At 34.7% G+C, this 19,585-nt stretch overlaps 1 protein-coding gene across 2 annotated transcripts in view; it reads left to right on the top strand.

The window, feature by feature from the left end:
* AP3B1 (adaptor related protein complex 3 subunit beta 1) overlaps nt 1–19,585 on the top strand; it is a 164,990-nt gene that overhangs the window by 132,942 nt on the left and 12,463 nt on the right. Inside the window, exons 23-27 of one of the 2 annotated variants that reach the window (XM_030004427.2) lie at nt 601–832; nt 3,890–3,974; nt 13,035–13,132; nt 14,229–14,263; nt 18,338–18,456. In XM_030004427.2, coding sequence (XP_029860287.1) covers nt 601–832; nt 3,890–3,974; nt 13,035–13,132; nt 14,229–14,263; nt 18,338–18,346 — 459 coding nt within the window. In that variant the 3' untranslated portion in view covers nt 18,347–18,456. Of the gene's footprint in view, nt 1–600; nt 833–3,889; nt 3,975–13,034; nt 13,133–14,228; nt 14,264–18,337; nt 18,477–19,585 lie in introns of those variants that run through there. The other variant, XM_030004425.2, reaches the window with a different exon arrangement.

Below are 19,585 nucleotides of genomic sequence, written 5' to 3'. Positions count from 1 at the left end.
TCAGGATAGAATGGACCCAAACATCCTTGGGATTTCTCTTTCTCCTTGTTGCAGCAAGACCGTTAAAAAAGTGGCAATATGCTTCTGCTCTATACAACTGGGGTTTTAGTATTTGATTGGTGTAATTGTTAGGCAACATTTTTTGTGGTTTTAACAAGAGGAGAGGACAATTTTTCATCATACTTTCACAGTACATAGTGGGCTTGGGGTCACCCTTGAGTTCTGATGTACAGAATTGAAAGAGACTTCTTGTTGGAAACAATTGTTTTAACTGTAACTCATAAAAAAACTTCTGATAATTTAGTTGATAACTGTAGAGTTAAAATATTGAAAACAGATTTATAATGGAAAGTGAGGCAAATAGAACAAAGTTAAAGCTGCTATTTCTCAGCACCGGAAATGTTATTTTTAGGCTTTGTTATCTGATATCTATTACTGCAATTTTTTTATTCATTTGAATATGTCCTTACATGTTTCTAGTTCACTAAAATTCCGACTAGAAAGCATGCACTCTAGCTGAGTGAAAAGTGCAATATTTAATTGTCATTTTATCTCTTCTTCACTCACAACATTCACCAACTGTTGTTTTGTACTTAACAGGTCACTGCCCCAGTCTCTGTGCCAACAAAAACACATGAACTGCTTCATCGAATGAGTGGAAAAGGATTAGCAGCTCATTATCACTTCTCAAGACAGCCAGGCATTTTTGGTGATCGTATGGTATCTGTGCAAGTGACAGTAACAAATACAACTGATCAAAAGATAGAGAATATTCACATCAAGGAGAAGAAATTGCCTCCAGGCATGAGGATGCATGAGTTTAATCCAATAGGTAATCCAGTCCTAACTTTAAAAATACAGAATCTTAACCTTTTGCAAAATTTCAAATATAGGAAAGTGTTTTTGCATAGTCATACGTATACTCATATATATGTATGTATACAGACATATACATATGTCTGTATACATACACACACACTCTGATGCTACTGTCTTTTCTTAGATAATCTGATTTTAACAAAGACTTCATTCAGCTTTCCACTGCTTGTATTTGACTTGAAAATAACTCCTTAGATCAGAACTTCCATGCCTGAAAGTCTACCTGCTTGTTCAAATATCAATTATATTATATCAGTTCCAGTTGATACAATAAAATTTTTCTGTCTCCCCACAAATTTTGATTCTCTTACAGCCTTAGTCCAGGATGGCTGTAATGGGCTACTCTTAAGAATGAGGTTTTGATTTATGTATTCACAATTATTTTCTTTCCAAGCTTTAAAAAACATTTGTAGATGTAATACTTATTTGGTGGCTCAGAGTATTGTCATTGTTTCCCTTGTGAGCTTTTGGCAGTGAGGTGGAAGTATATGTTTTAGTCTAGTTTGCGTCTACCATACTTCCACAAAGTGTGGATTCTTAGACTAGGTAGAAAGCAACGCTCTAGTCAGCCCTAACCTAAATTGGTTTACTTTCTACCTTCTGATTAGGATGCTTTTTTGCTAAATTTGTTAGTGGAAAAGAGTAGAAAACCTGAGAAAGAACACAGATTGTACCGACTTTTATTCAAGGGTAGTACCTGTGCACACAACTTGCTTTCTTTTCTCAGCAGTTGTTTGTTTTAGGACGTTGTGGTATAGACAGAAGGAACAAAAGTGTCCCTATTTCATAATATAAATGGAAAGGACAGGCACACTCCTTTTTGACACAAGCTCCTGCACTTTAGACACATTACTTCACCTTTAATGAGCTACCTTATTATGTGAATCTGTATCATGTTAAAAGAATACAGAAACCAGTTCTTAAAGCACAGCAGTGAAGTAAAGAGTATTCTTTGTTTTCAGTTTTTAAAAAGATGTTTTGGTATTAAATTGCTGTATGCTATTGAAATACTTATATTCTTAACATTGAAGAGGCTACACAGATTTACAGCAAATAGCTACAAAAGCACTTGTACAATGCTACCATTTATTTCAGAGTTAAAATTTTGGAACCATTTGCATTTTGATAATGATACATACTTGATCAAGACAGTTACTTTTAGGAAAGTTAGTAATTTTTGTGTTAAGTGAACTGTTTGTTGTTTATTCTTCAAGGTAACAAGTCCAGAGCAGAGTTCTGATTTCGAGTTAGTTTTGACCATCAGCCTAATTGTATATCCCTCCCTTTAAACATTTAAAGAAATAGTCACAAAGGCTTACAAGTAGAAGACTAGTATTACTCTAAATAAGATCAGGAGATACTGTACTCACAATAACAGTGAACAGTAGCATTCACTTCTCTCATGTAAAAAACATGAAAAAATCTGGAATTAATATGTTATCCAGTTCATGTTTCTTGAGTTCCACAAGATAATCCTACCCTTTAAAGTATTTATTTCCCCAAGAAAGACATTATTGTGTATCTCTGCTCTGAAGCTGTTGATTTATTCTGCAGAAAATAAGCTCTGTAGTTCCTTCCAAAATGTTGCTTTTCTTGCTTGAATGCAAATTTTCTGTATTCTTGGTCACTTTATCTAGAATTTGGTTTATATCCCCTGTTCTTCTTATTACCTTTTGTGTTTCCAGCATTTGGAAAACACATCCTGTAACTTGCCCCGCAGAACCAACAGAAGAAGTGTCAGTGTAGACAGGTATTCCTACTGTAGTATAAGTCTAGTTTTGCCTCCATCGCTGCAATTGCCCTTGGCAATTGTCCTGATTTTGCCAGTGGAAACGGGCCAAATTATTTCACTGAAGTCCTTGTGTGCAGTATTTTCTTGTTGGCTAGGTGCCTTTGAAACCCTGTTTGAAAACATTAAGCTCAAAGACTTTGGTAAAATTTAGTCTGAATTTGAGCTGGAGCCTGTAATCTTTCAGTGCTTTACACAGACTTCCTGAAATACTTTGTTTTCTATTCATTCCCTAGCATTAGTTTAATCTTTGCCTAACCGTATCACCTCCATGTTTTCCGTATTTTTCAGAACTTGATTTGATAGAGTTAAATTTTGTTTCCTTTTGTCATGGAGCAGCTGCCTACTCTTCAGTTACCGAAAATGATCAGATACATTAATGAATAAACTAGAAATTAGAAATTTTTCTGCCCGCCCAATCATTTTTATTTGAATTCCTCTCTTTTAACTGTGCTTTTAGGTTTTCTTTCTTGTAATCTTGAGAAGTCAAACTCTGCTCCAATGCTTGTTTTTAATACCTCTAAAACATCTTCTCTCTACAACATTGAGGAAACAGTATAGTGATGTAGCCAAGAAACTAAGAATGAGCATGTCTCTTGATACCTTAATTTGAGAAGTGCTTCAGTCTGCACTGCTTGTAAAGCACAAAATTATCTTCCATTTTGGGTTCATGATCTTTCTACTCCCTTCCATAACTAATGCAAGCAGAATATTGAGAAATAAGTAAACCACACTAATCATGAAATATTCTTAAGTTCGGTTCTTTTTCCATTACTGTGTGTAGTAATGTAAATTTTATTAATATTTGTTGTGTTTTACTATTTATTAACTAAATTTGCAAACTGGTGTTATTGAAAATGAAATCTCAGTGCTGGATGTGTACACAAGTAAAAGGATGTAACTTCAATATTTTTTTGCTGTAAATAATTTTCCTAGCTTTTCTAATACAAATCTTTATTTTGTTGATTGTGGGACTGTAAGATTGAAATGGCAACATTTGATGCACACTAACTGGGGAAGGACAATCCAAGACACTTAAACATGCAAGTGTTTTGAGTGATACCTACTTGAAATAAAACTACAAGTATTGACTCTTTTTTATGGAGCGCTTTTTTTTTTTTTAATATAGGTTTTCTAATTATGTGGAGTTTGGGGGTTTGCATCTGGGATCTTCTGTTGCTTTGCATGTGTACTTTACCTGTTCAAAATGTTTTCATGTAGAGTGCCTTGAGCCTGCGGGATCCATTACAGTTTCAATGGGTATTGACTTCTGTGATTCTGCTCAGATGGCCAGTTTCCAGTTATGGTGAGTTCTTGGGGAGAGAGGGTAATTTTTTGTTCTTGGAAGGCAAAAGTAGTGTGTATTGGAAGTTTACTTGGAAGTAGCATACTTGCTGTTCATTAAATATTTAAAGAATTGAACAACAGTTCACAACATGATGTATACCCAAGATGTTTTTAGAGAAAAAAGACATAATTAGTGTTTGGTTTTACTATTACATGGATTATCAGTTTTCCTTAGGCTTCCAATTTTTTTTAACACGTGCTTCTAAAAACACAGATTTGATGGGAACCTCAAATCCATGTTTGGAATCACATGTATAAGTTCAAAAACTCTTTGACAGTTTGTGTTTGGGATGTCCTGTTTTTCCCTTGGTGTAAATGATACCAAGCAGAAGCATGAACTCCTCTTCAGATTTAGAATTACTTCTCTGTTTCTGAGCTTTATTTTTATTTTTCCCCCTCTTCTTGGGATTCTTCTTGATAACACCACCTTGAAGGGAGCGGTCAGGTCTGACTAGTCTGCTGGAGTGTTTTGTGTGTGTTCTTCCTTGTAAGAAATCACAAGCAAAAAAGCACATAGTGTGAGTAATTTTACTACCTCGAGTGCTTATTATGGCTGTTTGTGATCTATTTAACATGACTGCGTGAAACCAACCCCATAATTTGCTGGCCAAAGTAGCTTATTCCTCATGCTGTAGATTCTTTTAAATTATTAGAGAGAGAATAAAAACAAGTAACTGGCTGGCCAACTAGATTTTGTCTTATATACCTGATTTACACTTCTTATCCTCATTATTGGCACATTCAGGATCCTCCTTTGTATGAGTTCCTGTTGCATTCTTGGCTAGCAGGGAACCTGTTCACCCAGTGAGAACTCTGTTATAAACTAGCATTTGAAACCAGGGAAAATTTATAGTCACCGTGTCCAAACATTAGAATGATCGGGTGGGGGAAAGCTAGACAACTTCTTTTAAGAGCTATTCAGGCTTATATAGTCTTTGAAACTATGCAAAGGCACTAAATAGATCTGCACAATTCTTTTTTTTTTTTTAAATACTTTAAAATAATGGGTTTTGACATATTTTGTTGCAAGATGCACTACTTTCTATATTCTGCAAAAAAAGGATATTGAATAGACATTCACATTGCCATGTTCCAGTTTAGGGGAAGTCCATTGAGAAAGTTCTGTACCCCTTTCTTGAATCCTGTAGAAATTTTAGTGTGCTACTACTAAGCACAGCTTGCACAACTTCCAGGTTATTAAAGGTAGGAGGAAAATCTTAATAATAGAGAAGTACCCAAATGACTCCAGAAGAACCATTGCTAAAATAAGATTTTTTGTTCTAGGGATAAAGAGGTTTTACTATTGAGTTTAATTTTTTTTCCACTCCTCAAACCTTTTCCTTTAAAATGGATGCTCATGCATAGTCATTTTAAAGATATTAGTACCTCCAGCAAGATGTCTGCAGCATGTAGTATATGTACATCACGTTATTGTAGCTGGTCTGTATGCTGTTTGCTGGAATTTGGAAACGGCTTCGGACTCTTGCCTGATGCTAGGTTTTTTGGGGAAGGGAAGTTCCCTTCTGGGCAATGCAATTTCATAATTGCTTCAGAATGATAGGCTCTCTTTCCCTAAATATATTTTGGTTTTTTTAAAATAAAATATGCTCGGTTTATCAATTAGGAACATTCTTTTTTAAATAGAGCAGATATTTTTCTTTCAAGTACGTATTTTCAGTATACTAATGATTCTATTCCAAACTTATACCATTTATTGCTAAGAATCTTAGTAGTGATGAGGATAAGCAATGTAGCATAACACATTGATTTTATGCAGATCATCACCTTTATGTTTTGGGAGGTCTGCTGTATTAGTGATATATAAAAACTGATTACTTTCTCCAGCATTGCCTAGTAATTGTTTATTATTTTCCTATTAGACAAACAAGACAGATCAATATTCCTGAACACCAACCAGACTATGAGTAACATCACTGTAAATAGATTTGCCTCAGACCTCAGTGGTGTATTCATTTTAATGATTTGGACAATGTGAGTCCAATGACAAAGCTCAAGCTAAGTTTAAAATTAAATTAAGAATAGGAATTGCTTACTTTGTTCCTTTGCTAATTGATAGGGCCTTGTGTCTTTGACACTAGTTCTTAGAAAACAGTATAAAAATAGGTAAAATATTCTTTGCATTAAATTTGCTGTTTTACTGTTAAAACATGTATTGTTCAAAATCTTACTGATTTCAGTATCATTGAAGAAATTGTGCAATGTAAAGTTTTGGGGGTGATGTCTCAGAACTCAGCTGCAGCCTTTTTAACCTGTCATACTTCTTAAAAAGCTTTTATCCAGAAGGAAGAATGACTTGTAGAAGTTTGTCAAAATGTAGTTAAAATACTGTGCACACAAAGGTGTCGATATTCTTGTATTTCCTGCTAACATATCTTTATGAAAGACATTGTCAGTTATTTTGCATTTTTGTTAGAAGCGTGTTCAGCAGTAAAGTGTTCCTGATCATAATAATTTTCTTTACATTGTTCTAAGAGGAGCACTTTGTCTTGCATCAAATGTAATTGATCCTGAAGCAGTGTAATCACAATTACTCACTTTCTTAATTGGCCTGCCCAAAATCAGAAAATGGAAACCGATCGGCAGTGTTTAAATCAATAGCTTTATAGTAAAGCTTGTGGGGGTAGGGAGATAGTGGTAATGGGTAGATCAATTGGTCTTACATGCCAATCATGGACTGTGTGTTTTGCATAGCAAACACTACCTTTCTGCTTGGGGATGTGCTGTTGTACTAGTGGTTCAATAAGTACAAACTGTATAAAGAAAAAAACTAACGTGAGTAATAAAATATTTAGATCTCTTTCTAAATTTGTTGTACAAATCAAGGACAATGAAGGAGAAACTGCATTATAGAGAGAGGTTTGAAGGGCAGAGCTTTGAAAGACCTCCTTCATAAATACTATTTTTATTAAGCAAAGCTTACCAAGATCACACGTCTAAAAAGAGGTGAAACACCTTTACTTGAAAACTGTACCTAATGCGTTCATTTAGAATGTGTATTAGGATGTTAACACTATGTACTCATAAGGAGAACATCTCTTCATTGCTATTTTTCTTGTGCCATGTCCTTGCAGAGAACACCACACTGGTGTTCTGCACAATAATGCATCTCAAACAGAAAGTTAAAGAGGAATAAATGGAGAAACTTAGGCTTTTAAAAGATTTTGTGAGCGTTACTATTTCTTTTTGGTTACTTTGTTCAGATTCTGCAAGCAGGATATACACAACTTAGAAGTATAAAGCAATTTGTTATTGGCTAACTCACATGCAAGGTAGTCTGGTAGCTTGTTGAATCCTAGTTAAGCATTGGTATATTCACCGTCCTAGTAAGAGACCTCAGTCTTTGCTAAGCAGGTAGGCATCAGTGAGCAGAAAAGAAGGATCAGAACGGATCCTTTATGTTACAGGTTGACTGCAGTACTCCACTGACTGTGGATTTTTTTTTTTTCCTTGTCAGATTTTATATATTTCCACATCAGTGTGTTTCCTCTTGAATCCTTGAGCTCCTAGTAATCACCATCTTAACAATCCTACCACTGTGTCTTATTTTATCTTTATTATCTTGCGTGTTTCTACTTTTCGGATATTCTCAGGTCTTTCTCAGAGTTTACCAGTTTCCTTAGAAGTCTGAACAAAGATTTGGGAGCTTTGCTATGTCAGAATTTGGCCTTGGATCCTTGGAATGAAGACATTTGAATCCCTAGAGAAGAAAGGCGAAGAAGGTTACAGAAACAGAGAGTTACAGCATATACATACCTGTATCCTATTTTGTGTACATGTATTTAGCATTTCAGATTCCTGTCTGCATTTGTAGAACCCAGTAGGCAAATCTCCAGCTTTTTGTAGGTGTCAGGCGAGTGACTAAAGGTAAAATGTCCTCTTTACAACATTGAGAGCTGGGGAAGGAAGCTTGTCCTTACCTCTTCTTCCCTATTCTTTTCATCCCCTCTTTCCAAATTCTCTTAGCTGTTCACAAAGCTGTAAAAGAACCACAGCTTTGAAGATAAAAGTAATTTACAGAGAACCTGTTTTCTTCTCCCCATTCTTTTGAAAAGTATGCAGGATGTTTTTTAGTTCTCTTTGAAACAACTTGGCATAGAAAACATCTCTTCCCCTCATTTTCTCAAGTTTTAAGTGCAAAGAGTACAATCAGAGCTCCCAAGAAGAAAGAGAAATTGAATGAAAGCAACAACTTCTATGCCTTCCATTCTTGCTCAGAATAATGAGCTCATAGGAAAATAGTGTGACATGTGACAGAGGTTTTTACAAGCATGGGCTGGTTACCTTATATTGGCATTTCCTATATCCCAGTGTTATTAGAAGAGCTGGGACCCTGTACATACTCTTCTACTTTTGTTATGCTCGTAGAAAAGAAAGTTGTGTGTTCTTCTCATCTGCCGTGGACTGTATAAAGAGACCATTTTGCTCACTTTATTCCAGAAGAGGTTGTTGTAGCAGGAAGAATCTAGCATTTTCTTAAATGAAGTAAATTCCATGAATGAGATTTGAAAACCTTACTCAATCTGCTGTTTGCAGGTTCTACCTTATCATAGAAGCTTTTGCTCTAAATTTTGTTTTCCAAGAAAGATTTTTTGCGATGAGAAATTCTCTTACCTTACTTTGTGTTGATGTAGGAATCTTCCCAAGCAGAACTTCTACCTGCAAAGAGGAGTAAATGAAGGAGATCGGTTGGGTAGCAGTCAGTATTTGTATTGAGTGCAAGCATGCATTCAGGTGTAGATGCATGCAGAAGAGCATCTGATTGAAATTATGTAGTAGAATGTGTTATGGCATATATTAAAAACTAACATTAGAGATGCAGGACTGTCTTCACATCACTGTCACTTGCATTTTCACTTGTTTCTTGCTGTTTCCTTCCCTAGTGCTTTGTCAGCAAAGCACCAAGTTGTTTACAGATGTTGGATGTTAAGACAAGCAATCTGGTACTCTTCTCTTTACTTCGTTACTCTAAAGTAGTCAGTTGACCCAGTTCCAGAAAGCAATTATGTCGAGATAGATAACTGACCTGGAAAAAGCAAGGCTGGGCATGAACAGCTACTCTCATTTCTTCTATCACCCTAGCCTTTTTTCTTGTAGAAGCAGGATGCAGTCTTTTCCTTTCTTCAGCAAGACTATGAGCAAAGTCTCCTAGACTTCTCCATTCTGTGTTTTGCAGGAACTTAGTGTGTTGCTCTTCCCTTTCCATTCTTTTTTTTACCATCTCTGGACTTCTTTGAATACAAGACAAAAATCGTGAGCTCGTTTTGGATAGATGTATTCTGGGTGAAGCAGCTACTAGGAGTGAAACAAAAAAGTGTAATATAAATAGCAAGAACAATATTCCCCAGCCTCTTATTAGAATAATAATTTTTTAAAAGCTTTGAAAATTAAGACTTTAAAAAGTCTTTCCATTGTGGAATCTTGTAAGTACTCATTCACAAGTGATAATATTACGTGTGTTAGTTTTAACGAAGATGGTGCCATCATTGTCCTCAAGTCTTTTGTTATGGCAGAGAAATTCTTTCCCAGGAACACTTTGGAGCCAATCCTTTAAAAAAAAAAAACAATGAGGGAAGAGAGGGGGAATAAGGAAAATGGACACTGTTTTCAAACAACAGGTGCTAGCTGCTCCCACCGCAGCCATCTGAAGAAAAGTTAAAACTTTGTGTCTTCTAAAGGATTGAATGTTAGTCTTGTGGTGTCATTTATCATGGAGATGGTAAGTCTCCCTGTGTTCCTGTGGGAGCATTATCATCTCTCATTTGTTCTTCTTAATTGAGTACATCAGAAGATAAATTCATGGGATCCTTGGAATTACATCATGAAAATGGTGTAAGTCTTTTAAAAATAGAGTATGTACAGTTTAACAGTTATTAAGGCAACAGTAAGAGTAATGATGTCTAATATTATTTGCCCCCTAAGTTCACAATTAAATACAAAACAGATTATGCGAACAAGTGGCAAGGTACTGTTCTTGGACATCCCTATTTGTCTGATTCTTTTAGAGATTCCTTTTGCAGACTTCTCACTAAGCATACATATTCCACTAAGGATGTAACATCAATTGCATTTGCTAATACCAGAAAATGCAATCTTTAATTTTTTAAATCTAAACCCAGTTATGTTTGTTGGCTTGAGAAACTGCTTTTTTTCTGATAAGCTTTTCAGCTTGATCTTCCAGGAAAGTTAGAGCAACACCACCTGAGATATGTTTCAGTGAGGCTTGAACCAATTGTCTGCCAGATTCTTAAATGTTAATGTTCAAGCTTCAAATCAGTTCTGCAGTTTTTTGTTTAAACGTCATTTATACTAATTATAGTATTCAAAGTATAAATAAATAAGTTAAATACACTGGAATTTAGTTTACTAGATATTGGGGGAAATTATGTAGTTGTACTGCAAGAGTCAATTTTATTATTATGTATCTGATGAAATCTCCATCTCTGGAGATACTCAGAGCTCAAATGTTCAGGGCCCTGAGTAGTGTGAACTAAGGTTGCCCTGGGTTGAGCAGGAGGTAGGACCAGGTGATTTCCAGATGCCCCTTCCGACTTGAGTTGGTCTATGGTTCTATGGAACTATGAAATCACTTTTGTTAAATTAAGATATTACTCGATCTCTAATATAGATGTAATAAAAGAGATGCAGATCAATAAACAAAAGCTGTATATTTAGCATGTAAAGTGTGTGATAAAGAGAATGATAAAAGTGAGGATGATTTTCTCTGGCTGAAAAAAAAAATGTACTGAAGTACGCTGAAATTAAAGTAATGCAAAGTAAACCAGATGCTGGCTAAAGTGAAATTAAGAACAAAGTGGTTTTGAAGAACAACTAGCAATCAGAATTTCTGCTTGCAGGCTATGAAGAGTTCATGGTTTATCATGGTTTATCAAAGAATATCTGTTAGCTTTTTAATCACTAGGGGAAAGGGAAGTGAAAAGTTTGTTAACAGCAGAGGTGTTAAGTGGTTCTCTTGAGCAGTTACAGCTATATAAAACCCAAGCTATGCACATACTTTTATTACTTCTTATTGTGAAAAGATTGTCAGGAGCATTTCAAAGCAATCTAAACATTGATGTTAAAAGTCAAGTTTAGGTACAAATGGTATGTCCAGTCAATGCAGGACGTGAATCATTGTACATAAAACTGCTTATCTGTTTTATGCTGAATTACGCAGTGCACGTCTTGCTTAAATATGAAAGATAACATTGGTTGAATGATCAGTTGAACAATACCAATGAAGGTATTGTTAAAAGTTTCAGTAATGTGGTCCAAGTAGTGTATGTAAACAGCAGAAAGTTAAGAGGATTGAAGACCCTTCCTTCAGCTCTTAAGCTGATGGAGTTCTTGATCAGTTTTCAAAGGAAAAATTAAAGAAAAAAATATTACTTTCTTATTTTACAGTGCACTTGATCAGGCTAGCCAGTCAAACAATCCCTGCTCTTTTAGTATGCTAATGACTTTAGACATGGATGGTATTTAAAGTAATATAGGAAAAAAAGTGAGAATTTGTTAGCTAAGCAAATTTTTAAAAGCAGCACTTCATAAATGATTCTTTGTAAATGAAATACTAGCCAGGTTTGAAGAGATTGTTCCACTGTATGTTTACTAAATAATAATTTTCAACAAAGTTAACATTAATGCTGAATTTTATTTGAAAAGCCCGTACTTGAGATTGCATCCATAAACATAATTATAACACATCAGAAGTCAGAAAGTAATAATGTACTAGTCCCTAAGCATTTGCTTGTGAAATTGGGTAATTAAGGTAAGTATTAAAATTTTAAGTAATAGGACCATAAAATGCTTTCCTGTTTTCAGGTGGCTTATCTTGCATCTTTAGGAGGGAGACATGTATGTTCTCTATATTATTGACCTAGTGCTGGTTTTTGCATCAGTCTATCTTATTTTAGAATTTTGAAGTTGCAGAGTTATAAAAACTCAGTAAGAGATGTTTGAGGTTAATTTAAATACCATGGATATTAATTGATGAAATATATTTTCCATTCTAATGATTTTATCATTATATTTAAGTAGGATATCTGAGGCATATCAGCAATCAATATGTATTGACTATTTGGTACATCAGCAAAAACAAAAGTGTTCTTCTCTAAAAATTTCTCATGCCTCAAAGCATTAACAAAGATTCTGACTGGATCTACTGATCCTGAATTGCTAGCCGAATCTCTTAGGTATAGTTAGTCAATCAAACATAGCAGACTGAATGTATCTTGAGTTTCTGTAGACTTGAAGAACTCCAAAACAAGATAGTTGGAAACTCAGAGAATTGAATGGATAGGAAGACCAAGTTCACTGTATGATATTTATTTCTTAAGGAGGAATCTATAGCATTTGATAGTAGTATGCTACTACTGAGAGTAATTTTTTTAACTCTCTGCCATTATGAAAACTGCCTCAAATTCTGCGATTTTCCAGTGTGGTTTTTCATCAACCAGTATGCTGTGTGGTTTTGTTTAAATATACAAAATGTTGCAAAGTTGAAGTGATCAAAGGTATTTCTTTTTTTACTCTCAAATTTATTGTTTGGTTTGTTTGGGGTTTTTTTCAGACAATAATAATCCTTTTTTTCTGAAATTAAATCTTTCCTAGGTTTAGCCCTATTTCTGGGACTGCTGGTGCTGATGACAGAATTTGTGAACAACCGTTCTTTTAAAGGAATTGTAAAATGCGTAATAATTTGTCCTTTGCAAGCATTTAGTTTGAGTGTGATGCCTTATAGATTACAAATAAACATTAATACAAGTAAAAGTTACATTTTCAGAAATACAAGAGCATGCATGCTATATTAATACATTTGTACTGGAGAAAATGGATCAGCTTTACTTATGTAAGAAATTAGCAGGCTTTTGGGTTAACAAGGTAGAAATCATGCAGGTAGTTCTTACTGTTTATAGATTCCATAGTAAATTTGGAGCTGATATGTATATATTAATCTATGTTGAAGCACTTTGTTGATTCTCTGTAATTTCTCTTTTCCCAGCACAAAGGATGATCATTTCAATGTTAACATTCAACCCCCTGTTGGAGAACTGCTTTTGCCTGTCACTATGTCAGAGAAAGACTTTAAGAAGGAACAAGGTGAGAAATATTTCAGCAGCTTCAATAAATGTATTTGGATGAGAAGAGGGTTGTGTTCCTTTCAATTTCCAAGCGTACAGCAAGTGCTTCCAGTGTAGCTGTTTGTGTTAGTCTCTGTTAGTATTCAGTCTGATACTAATGATTTAATTTAAAAACGTGCAGTGGTATTTGTCAGCTTTTCAGTGTGCCTTTAAAAGCACAAAGCCCACTCTTCACCCCGAAACAGTCTTCTGGCTCAGCAAGTTTTGGCTTCCTATCATGAAGTGTGAATATCTTTCCTGCTAGCAGTAAAGCAGAAAGTTGGAATCCCAGCTGAAGGAAATAAACCAAATATACATTGATATGGTGTCTGTCTTTACTAGTCTTTATTCAAAGGCTGCTTTTAAATACTGTTAGTGTACCTGTTCCTCAGCTACTTTGAAGATGATTTCAATCTTTTTTCCTTTCAAACACTTCATATAAAAAAAAATTCTTGTTGGAATGCTTTAGAAAGGTGACACGTTTTATATACTTCTGCATTCTTCTAATGTTGCGCCTTTAAAGGATGTAAGTTTCTGGTGCTAGTCCAAACACAAACCTCCGTAAGAGCTTTTAGTGACTTGAATATTTTATACAATACAATTAGAGAAAATTGTACTTAGCTTTGACCGTGTGTTAAATGGAATGGTTCATACTGCTACCCGTAATTTGGATATGATTCTTGGATATTTTAATATATAAATGATTACATTTTGGATGCATTCAAATGTAATAGTGTTTACTCATCTATCTCAATGTATGGGGATTTACATGTGTAAATCTCTTCACACTGAGATGAGAATATACCCATGGGATCCTGTCTCATTGCTGTGTAAGGCTCAGAAACTCAGTATATCCATCAAGCAGTCAAGAACACCAATGAGTAATGCTATGTATTATTAATTATTGTTTTTGAGCATTTCTTGCTTTTGTATTTTTGAATGATTAAGAAAGTAGTTTAAATATCGCCTAGATCATTTTCAGTTAAGCTTATGGCTGCAGTGAAAAGTTAGGATTGTGCTTTGTTTTCTTAACCAATTGATACTTATTTGCTGTTCTTACCCTTTGCTGGCTAAAGCCTGCCTCTGCTTTATACCTGCTCAGCAAACCAAGGTGAGTGATTGAATGAGGCTGTGGCACATTTATTTTAAACTGTTCCCTTGTAAAAATTGTAGCTGAGGTTGTAGTGAGAGGAAGGCAGGTTACTGTGCTTCTTCCCCCCGCTGTTTTTATATTTGCTTGTTTTGTGATATTTTGATAGAGTTTTTGTATATTTTACTGTGACTGAGGGCTTTTTTTCCTCCTGACTGGCCATACAGAACCACAAGCACATAGAAGTGCACTTGGAGAATAGCTGTGGTCCTCTGTGGAGTTGTTGCCAAAATTCCTTTTTCTTCTGCCATTTTACTTCTATGGTTGTTGATTATTTGTCTGAATAAATCTGGCAGCTGTTTGCTATGTTTAATAGAGCAGAAAGGCTACTCTGAATAAAGCTATTTGAAAATTTGTTTATATGAAGTATTTGTAAATCCATGAAGGTCTCTTGGCATTTCTGTATCGCTCTCTCTGTCTTCCTGAATTCATTCTTTGATGCAGGACTTGATGCTGGCAAATTTACCACAGGTTTAAAAACCTTTTCTATTGCATCTTTTTTCGTATAGATATCAGCTGTTTCAGAATATTCGTGGTAATAGAGGTATCAGTTCTAAATTTTACATAAGTATTTATTACAAAGATCTAGGAGCAGCTAGCATTTGGGGAGAATTACTATGTGATCTTGGTAAATGGAAAATCCAAATTACAATAATAAATGCAGGGCAGTTTAGGAGTCGGTATATATTATTCTATTTTGTGTTTAACTTTGATTTGTCTGTATTCTCCAAATGAAACTGATTTATATAACTTGTTTTTCAGTTGTCATGCTTTTTCTCCCCCCCCCCCTTTTTTTTTTTTTTTTTTTGGTTTTGGACATAAGATGTTTCAAGTCTTGTACCTGGAGGTGCCTTATTTCATTTGTAACCAAAACAAATAGGTAAAAAATAGTGAACGAGCGAGGAGAATATTAGAAATGCAAGAATATATTGGGGGAGAATGAGAATATGTATGGGTTTTAAGGATTTTTACATCTAAATTGCATGTGTAACCTAATAGGAATGCTTAAAGAGGAAATAGCCAGTATTATACTGCTATGTAGAAGACAATTCATTGCTACACATCTTTACTCAATTACACTCTGCTGTTTTGCATTGTCTGTTACATTTGTATATGTCCCTTTTCTTCCTGATGGCATAAGGAGAGGAGAACAGACAGGTTATTGAATATTCATGGCTGTGAAGGTTATCTAGTGGTAGCAGCAGAACCTCAAAAGCTGGATTTATCCACATGCTGCACATGGTACGCTTAGCCTTGCTACACAGTCTTCCCTTCCCTTCCCTCCTGAGCTGGGGAATCCTCTGGTGAGGTAATTCCCAAGAGCTGCAGCTGAGTTAGTGGTTGATGTTGTGATTGACAGTTTGGAAGCAGTAGATAAAAATGGTATTGCCAAACTACTCTTTACCTTTCTGGTTAAATACTTTTACTGATCTTCAGGCCTCAGGATTTTACACCCTGTTTTACATCACATCCCCATGAAAAGTCCAGTTTCTGTAGCAGGAGTTATGCATGCGTGAGACATGTACTGTTGGGAACTCAGTATCCAAATTTTTACTTGTCTGCTGTTTTTAAAAATCAGTAGCAAAACTCCCCTTGCCTTAGTTCAGAATAGGACTAGTCTGGTAGCTAACATACCTTGTTACATACCAGTGTAATTTTTCTAATTTCATTTCCTTTTATTATTAAAAATGTGTACAGTTATTTCATTGTACCAGTTAGTTAACCCAGATTAATTGCTGCTCTGGGCTCTGACTAGAGTTTTCTTAGATTCTCATGCTTCAAGCAATATTAAAGGTGGCATGTGATTGTTATAGCTGGATATTAATCAGAATTTTTATGAAGGTGTTTTTAAAATAGCCAGTTAAATCTACTTCAAGTATAAAGACTGGGGTTTTTTCCCCTGTGGCCATGTTTCAAAATAATTTTGTCAATTTTTTTTTTTAAAAGCTTATAGCTGATTCCCATTAAAAAAAAAAAAAAAAAAAACACACAAAAAACAAACACCTTGGTTAAGTAAACAAATTGTTTACCTAATTTTATTAAGATTTATATATCCAACTGTCTTCCTAACAAGCAAGATGCTAATTCTTTAAATGGTTGGACATATACTATTTTCTGCCCCTTGACTACCACAGGCAATCATATTTGATGCCCCTTAATTAGAGCACCCTTTTTTCTTTCCAGGTTCTTTTCCACCTCAGCAATCGAGACAATACATTTGCTTACCATGCTGCTCTCCTAAGTGTTCTTTTGCATGTAAATTAATCTTGATTCAGTTTACACTGTCATGCTGAGTGGTACAAATTGCCTATAACAATAAAACAGCATGAGTTAAAAATAAAGGGGGGTGAAAAGGCAGATTGAATGTGTGCCTTACTTGATAGGATGTTACTTTGCTTTATGCCAATACATTAGTCGACGATAATGAATCTTCTGTTCTGAAAAGCATGGTTTAGTTGATTTTTTTAATTTTACTTCAATGGAGCAGTACCTTGTCTTTTATAGAACAAGTTAGACAAACCATTAATGACAAGAGTGTTAAGGTTAAATATGAAGCAATGCATTCACTTCTCTGAGTGCTATCCATCTTTCCATTTACAGGAGCTTGACAAAAGTACTGGCTTTGTACAACATTTCCTTTAATTACATGCTGCGGGAAACAGGCTTTTAACATAAACATAGTTGCATTCATTTATTCAGCATTTGCTCTTCAATAGAGCTTAATGGAGAAGGTTTAAATCCTAAATGAGTACACACATCTCTCAGCTGTGTTATGTCAGTCCCTGTGCTCTGCTTAAAAGCAGTTTTAGTCTGTGTATGTAGTTTTTAAAGCTTTTGCCTAATAGTGAAGTTAAACAATTTGAAACAGAATGTTCTATTCCCAAAACAAAGCTGATCTTTATAGAAGTTGTATGCTTATTTTTGTTCTCTTCAAGAGGAGATCATGTTCAAAAATATCCTGTTATTTACTTATGAGCTGTTCCATTTTTACTTTGATATTTCTTATTTTGTGACAGCAGCTAATGCACATTCTAGTGCATAAAAATGTTGGATTTATTTTTTTAATTGCTCTATTAAGCATCTTAGTGCCATTTGCTCTGGGTTAGAACTGTATGTGCAGCCCTAAAATATTAGCCTTTTGAGACTTTTGCATTGTTTTCATTGTTAATGTTATGATGGATTTCAGATGCATCATATTTCTGCCTAAAGTACTGTGCTCCATTGTTTGTCTGTGTTTTCAGCTTCTGAACATAATGTAAAAATACACACACAATGTTAAGTTGTAGTTACTGTTGGATTTTAATCAACACTAGCATCCAGCAAATCATTCTCCTAAACAATGGATATTGATAGAAAAGTGGGGGGTTTTGTTAAAATGTCCTTGAACAACATTTCCTTCTTTACTTTTTTTTGTCATATGTGTGGATATAATCTTGACATTTGTGTTCCATTTTGTAGTGATATTCAAATTATTTTAATCAGATAATTTATCATGACATTTTAGAGATGGATACTAACTGAATTTCCCAGTTTCAAATGTGATGACTTTATCTTCATGAACTAAATTGAACCAATGACTACTCTCTGAATTTCAAGATTATTTTTAGCAATTGGATATGAAATAATAATTAAGCGCAGTGGTTTTATGATTGAAAGATTAGAAGGTGTCTTTGTATATGGTGTTACTTAAGCTGCACTTTTCCAAATGAGTCTTACTTAATATTTCATTCCTATGTTTACATTCTTCTTTTAAGTTACACTTTTTGTGAAAAAGAACCATCTTGATTTCACAGTTGCATTACTATCACACATGTCTTTGTTCAGTTATTAGTAATTTGTTTCTAATAATAGGGCATTGCAAGTAATACATTAAACTAATGTAGTTATGTAATTTCTTATAAAATTGTTTTCTTGATGAATTATTTAACTTTTAATGCAAATGTGGGGTTTTGTTTAGAAGTCTCTCACTTTGGTTTTATGCTTAATAAGCAAGCAAATCTTAAAGTATTCATAATGAAATACTTAACATTTCAGGGATGCTGACAGGAATGAATGAGACATCTGCTACAATAGCTGTTGCTCCGCAGAACTCTACTAGACTTGTAATAATTGAGAGGGTAGTGAAGGCAGCAAACCTGGGTGTAGTCCCTTCTGGTCAAGATAACATACACAGGTAAGATTACATGTCATTCATAGCGGAACCATCTTTCAATATGAATTTGTTAGTTCAAAATTCATCAATATTTGATAACATTAGGCAAAATTATCCACACCTTTAATGGATAAGGTACCCAATTGTATTGTAACATACAATCTTAAGCAGATATTAATTTGAGCCTAAGTACTCCTTAGCTCTTTATTTGAATGTATATAGAACAATCAAATATCTACACTTTACTGTACACAGTTACGGGGAGTTGTCCTTTCCTGGTTATGTTTCAAAGGGAAAAGGTAGCCTTTTAAAGCATGGTACTTTCAAGAGCATATATAAGGTTTTTTGACTTTTGCTTCTGTTTCCAAAAGTAAGTGCCCTTATTCAGGTATATCATCTGTGAGAAGCTGCTTGTTTTTCCCACATTAATTTTTGACCTATGATATCCAGCTAATTATACCTAGAACCTGATTTTTTTTTTTCAGTTGAATGAAGATCTTTTTAAGTGCAGTTTGAACATTAAATTGAACATTTCCCTATCCTTCCTATGTATATGCAAGGAAAAACAGTGATCGGCCAAGAAAGTCATTGGCCCTGTTTAAATTCCAGATGTTACTTGTAGATCACTCCATTTCATCCAAAAGCTGTGGTACAGAATGTCAGTGGAATTTATATGATTTTTGGTTAATGACAGCTTTTAATGTGATTGACTCAAAATATTTAGTCCCGTGAATCTGTATGGCTTCTCACTTGTGACAAGAAACAAACAGGAGAATTGCCATGTGTGGAAAACTGAGTGGACACAAATAACAACAGCAAGATGTAATTGGAAGCTGTTAACCTAGTCTTGGAATAAGAAAATGCATACATCTCTCCTAGCATCTACTAAAACTGTTCCAGAGTCTGAATTATCCCTTTAGCCCCCTGAATTTTGCTATTTCAATAAGAGCAAAGGGTCTTCTTTTAAAGCGAAGAGCAATGTTTTTCTTTGAAATTTTGCTGACCAAGATGGCTCTTTGGAATGGTTAGAATCTTGTAGTCTACACAGGACTAATAACCTGATATTTCTCTTTGTTGGGTTTAGTCTTTTTTGCATCGCTGGGCATTTGTATTGCATTGCATTAACATTA

Source organism: Aquila chrysaetos, chromosome Z (assembly GCF_900496995.4).
Source record: "Aquila chrysaetos chrysaetos chromosome Z, bAquChr1.4, whole genome shotgun sequence".
NCBI classification, from domain to species: Eukaryota; Metazoa; Chordata; class Aves; order Accipitriformes; family Accipitridae; genus Aquila; species Aquila chrysaetos.
This window is presented reverse-complemented; position numbering and strand designations above follow the sequence as displayed.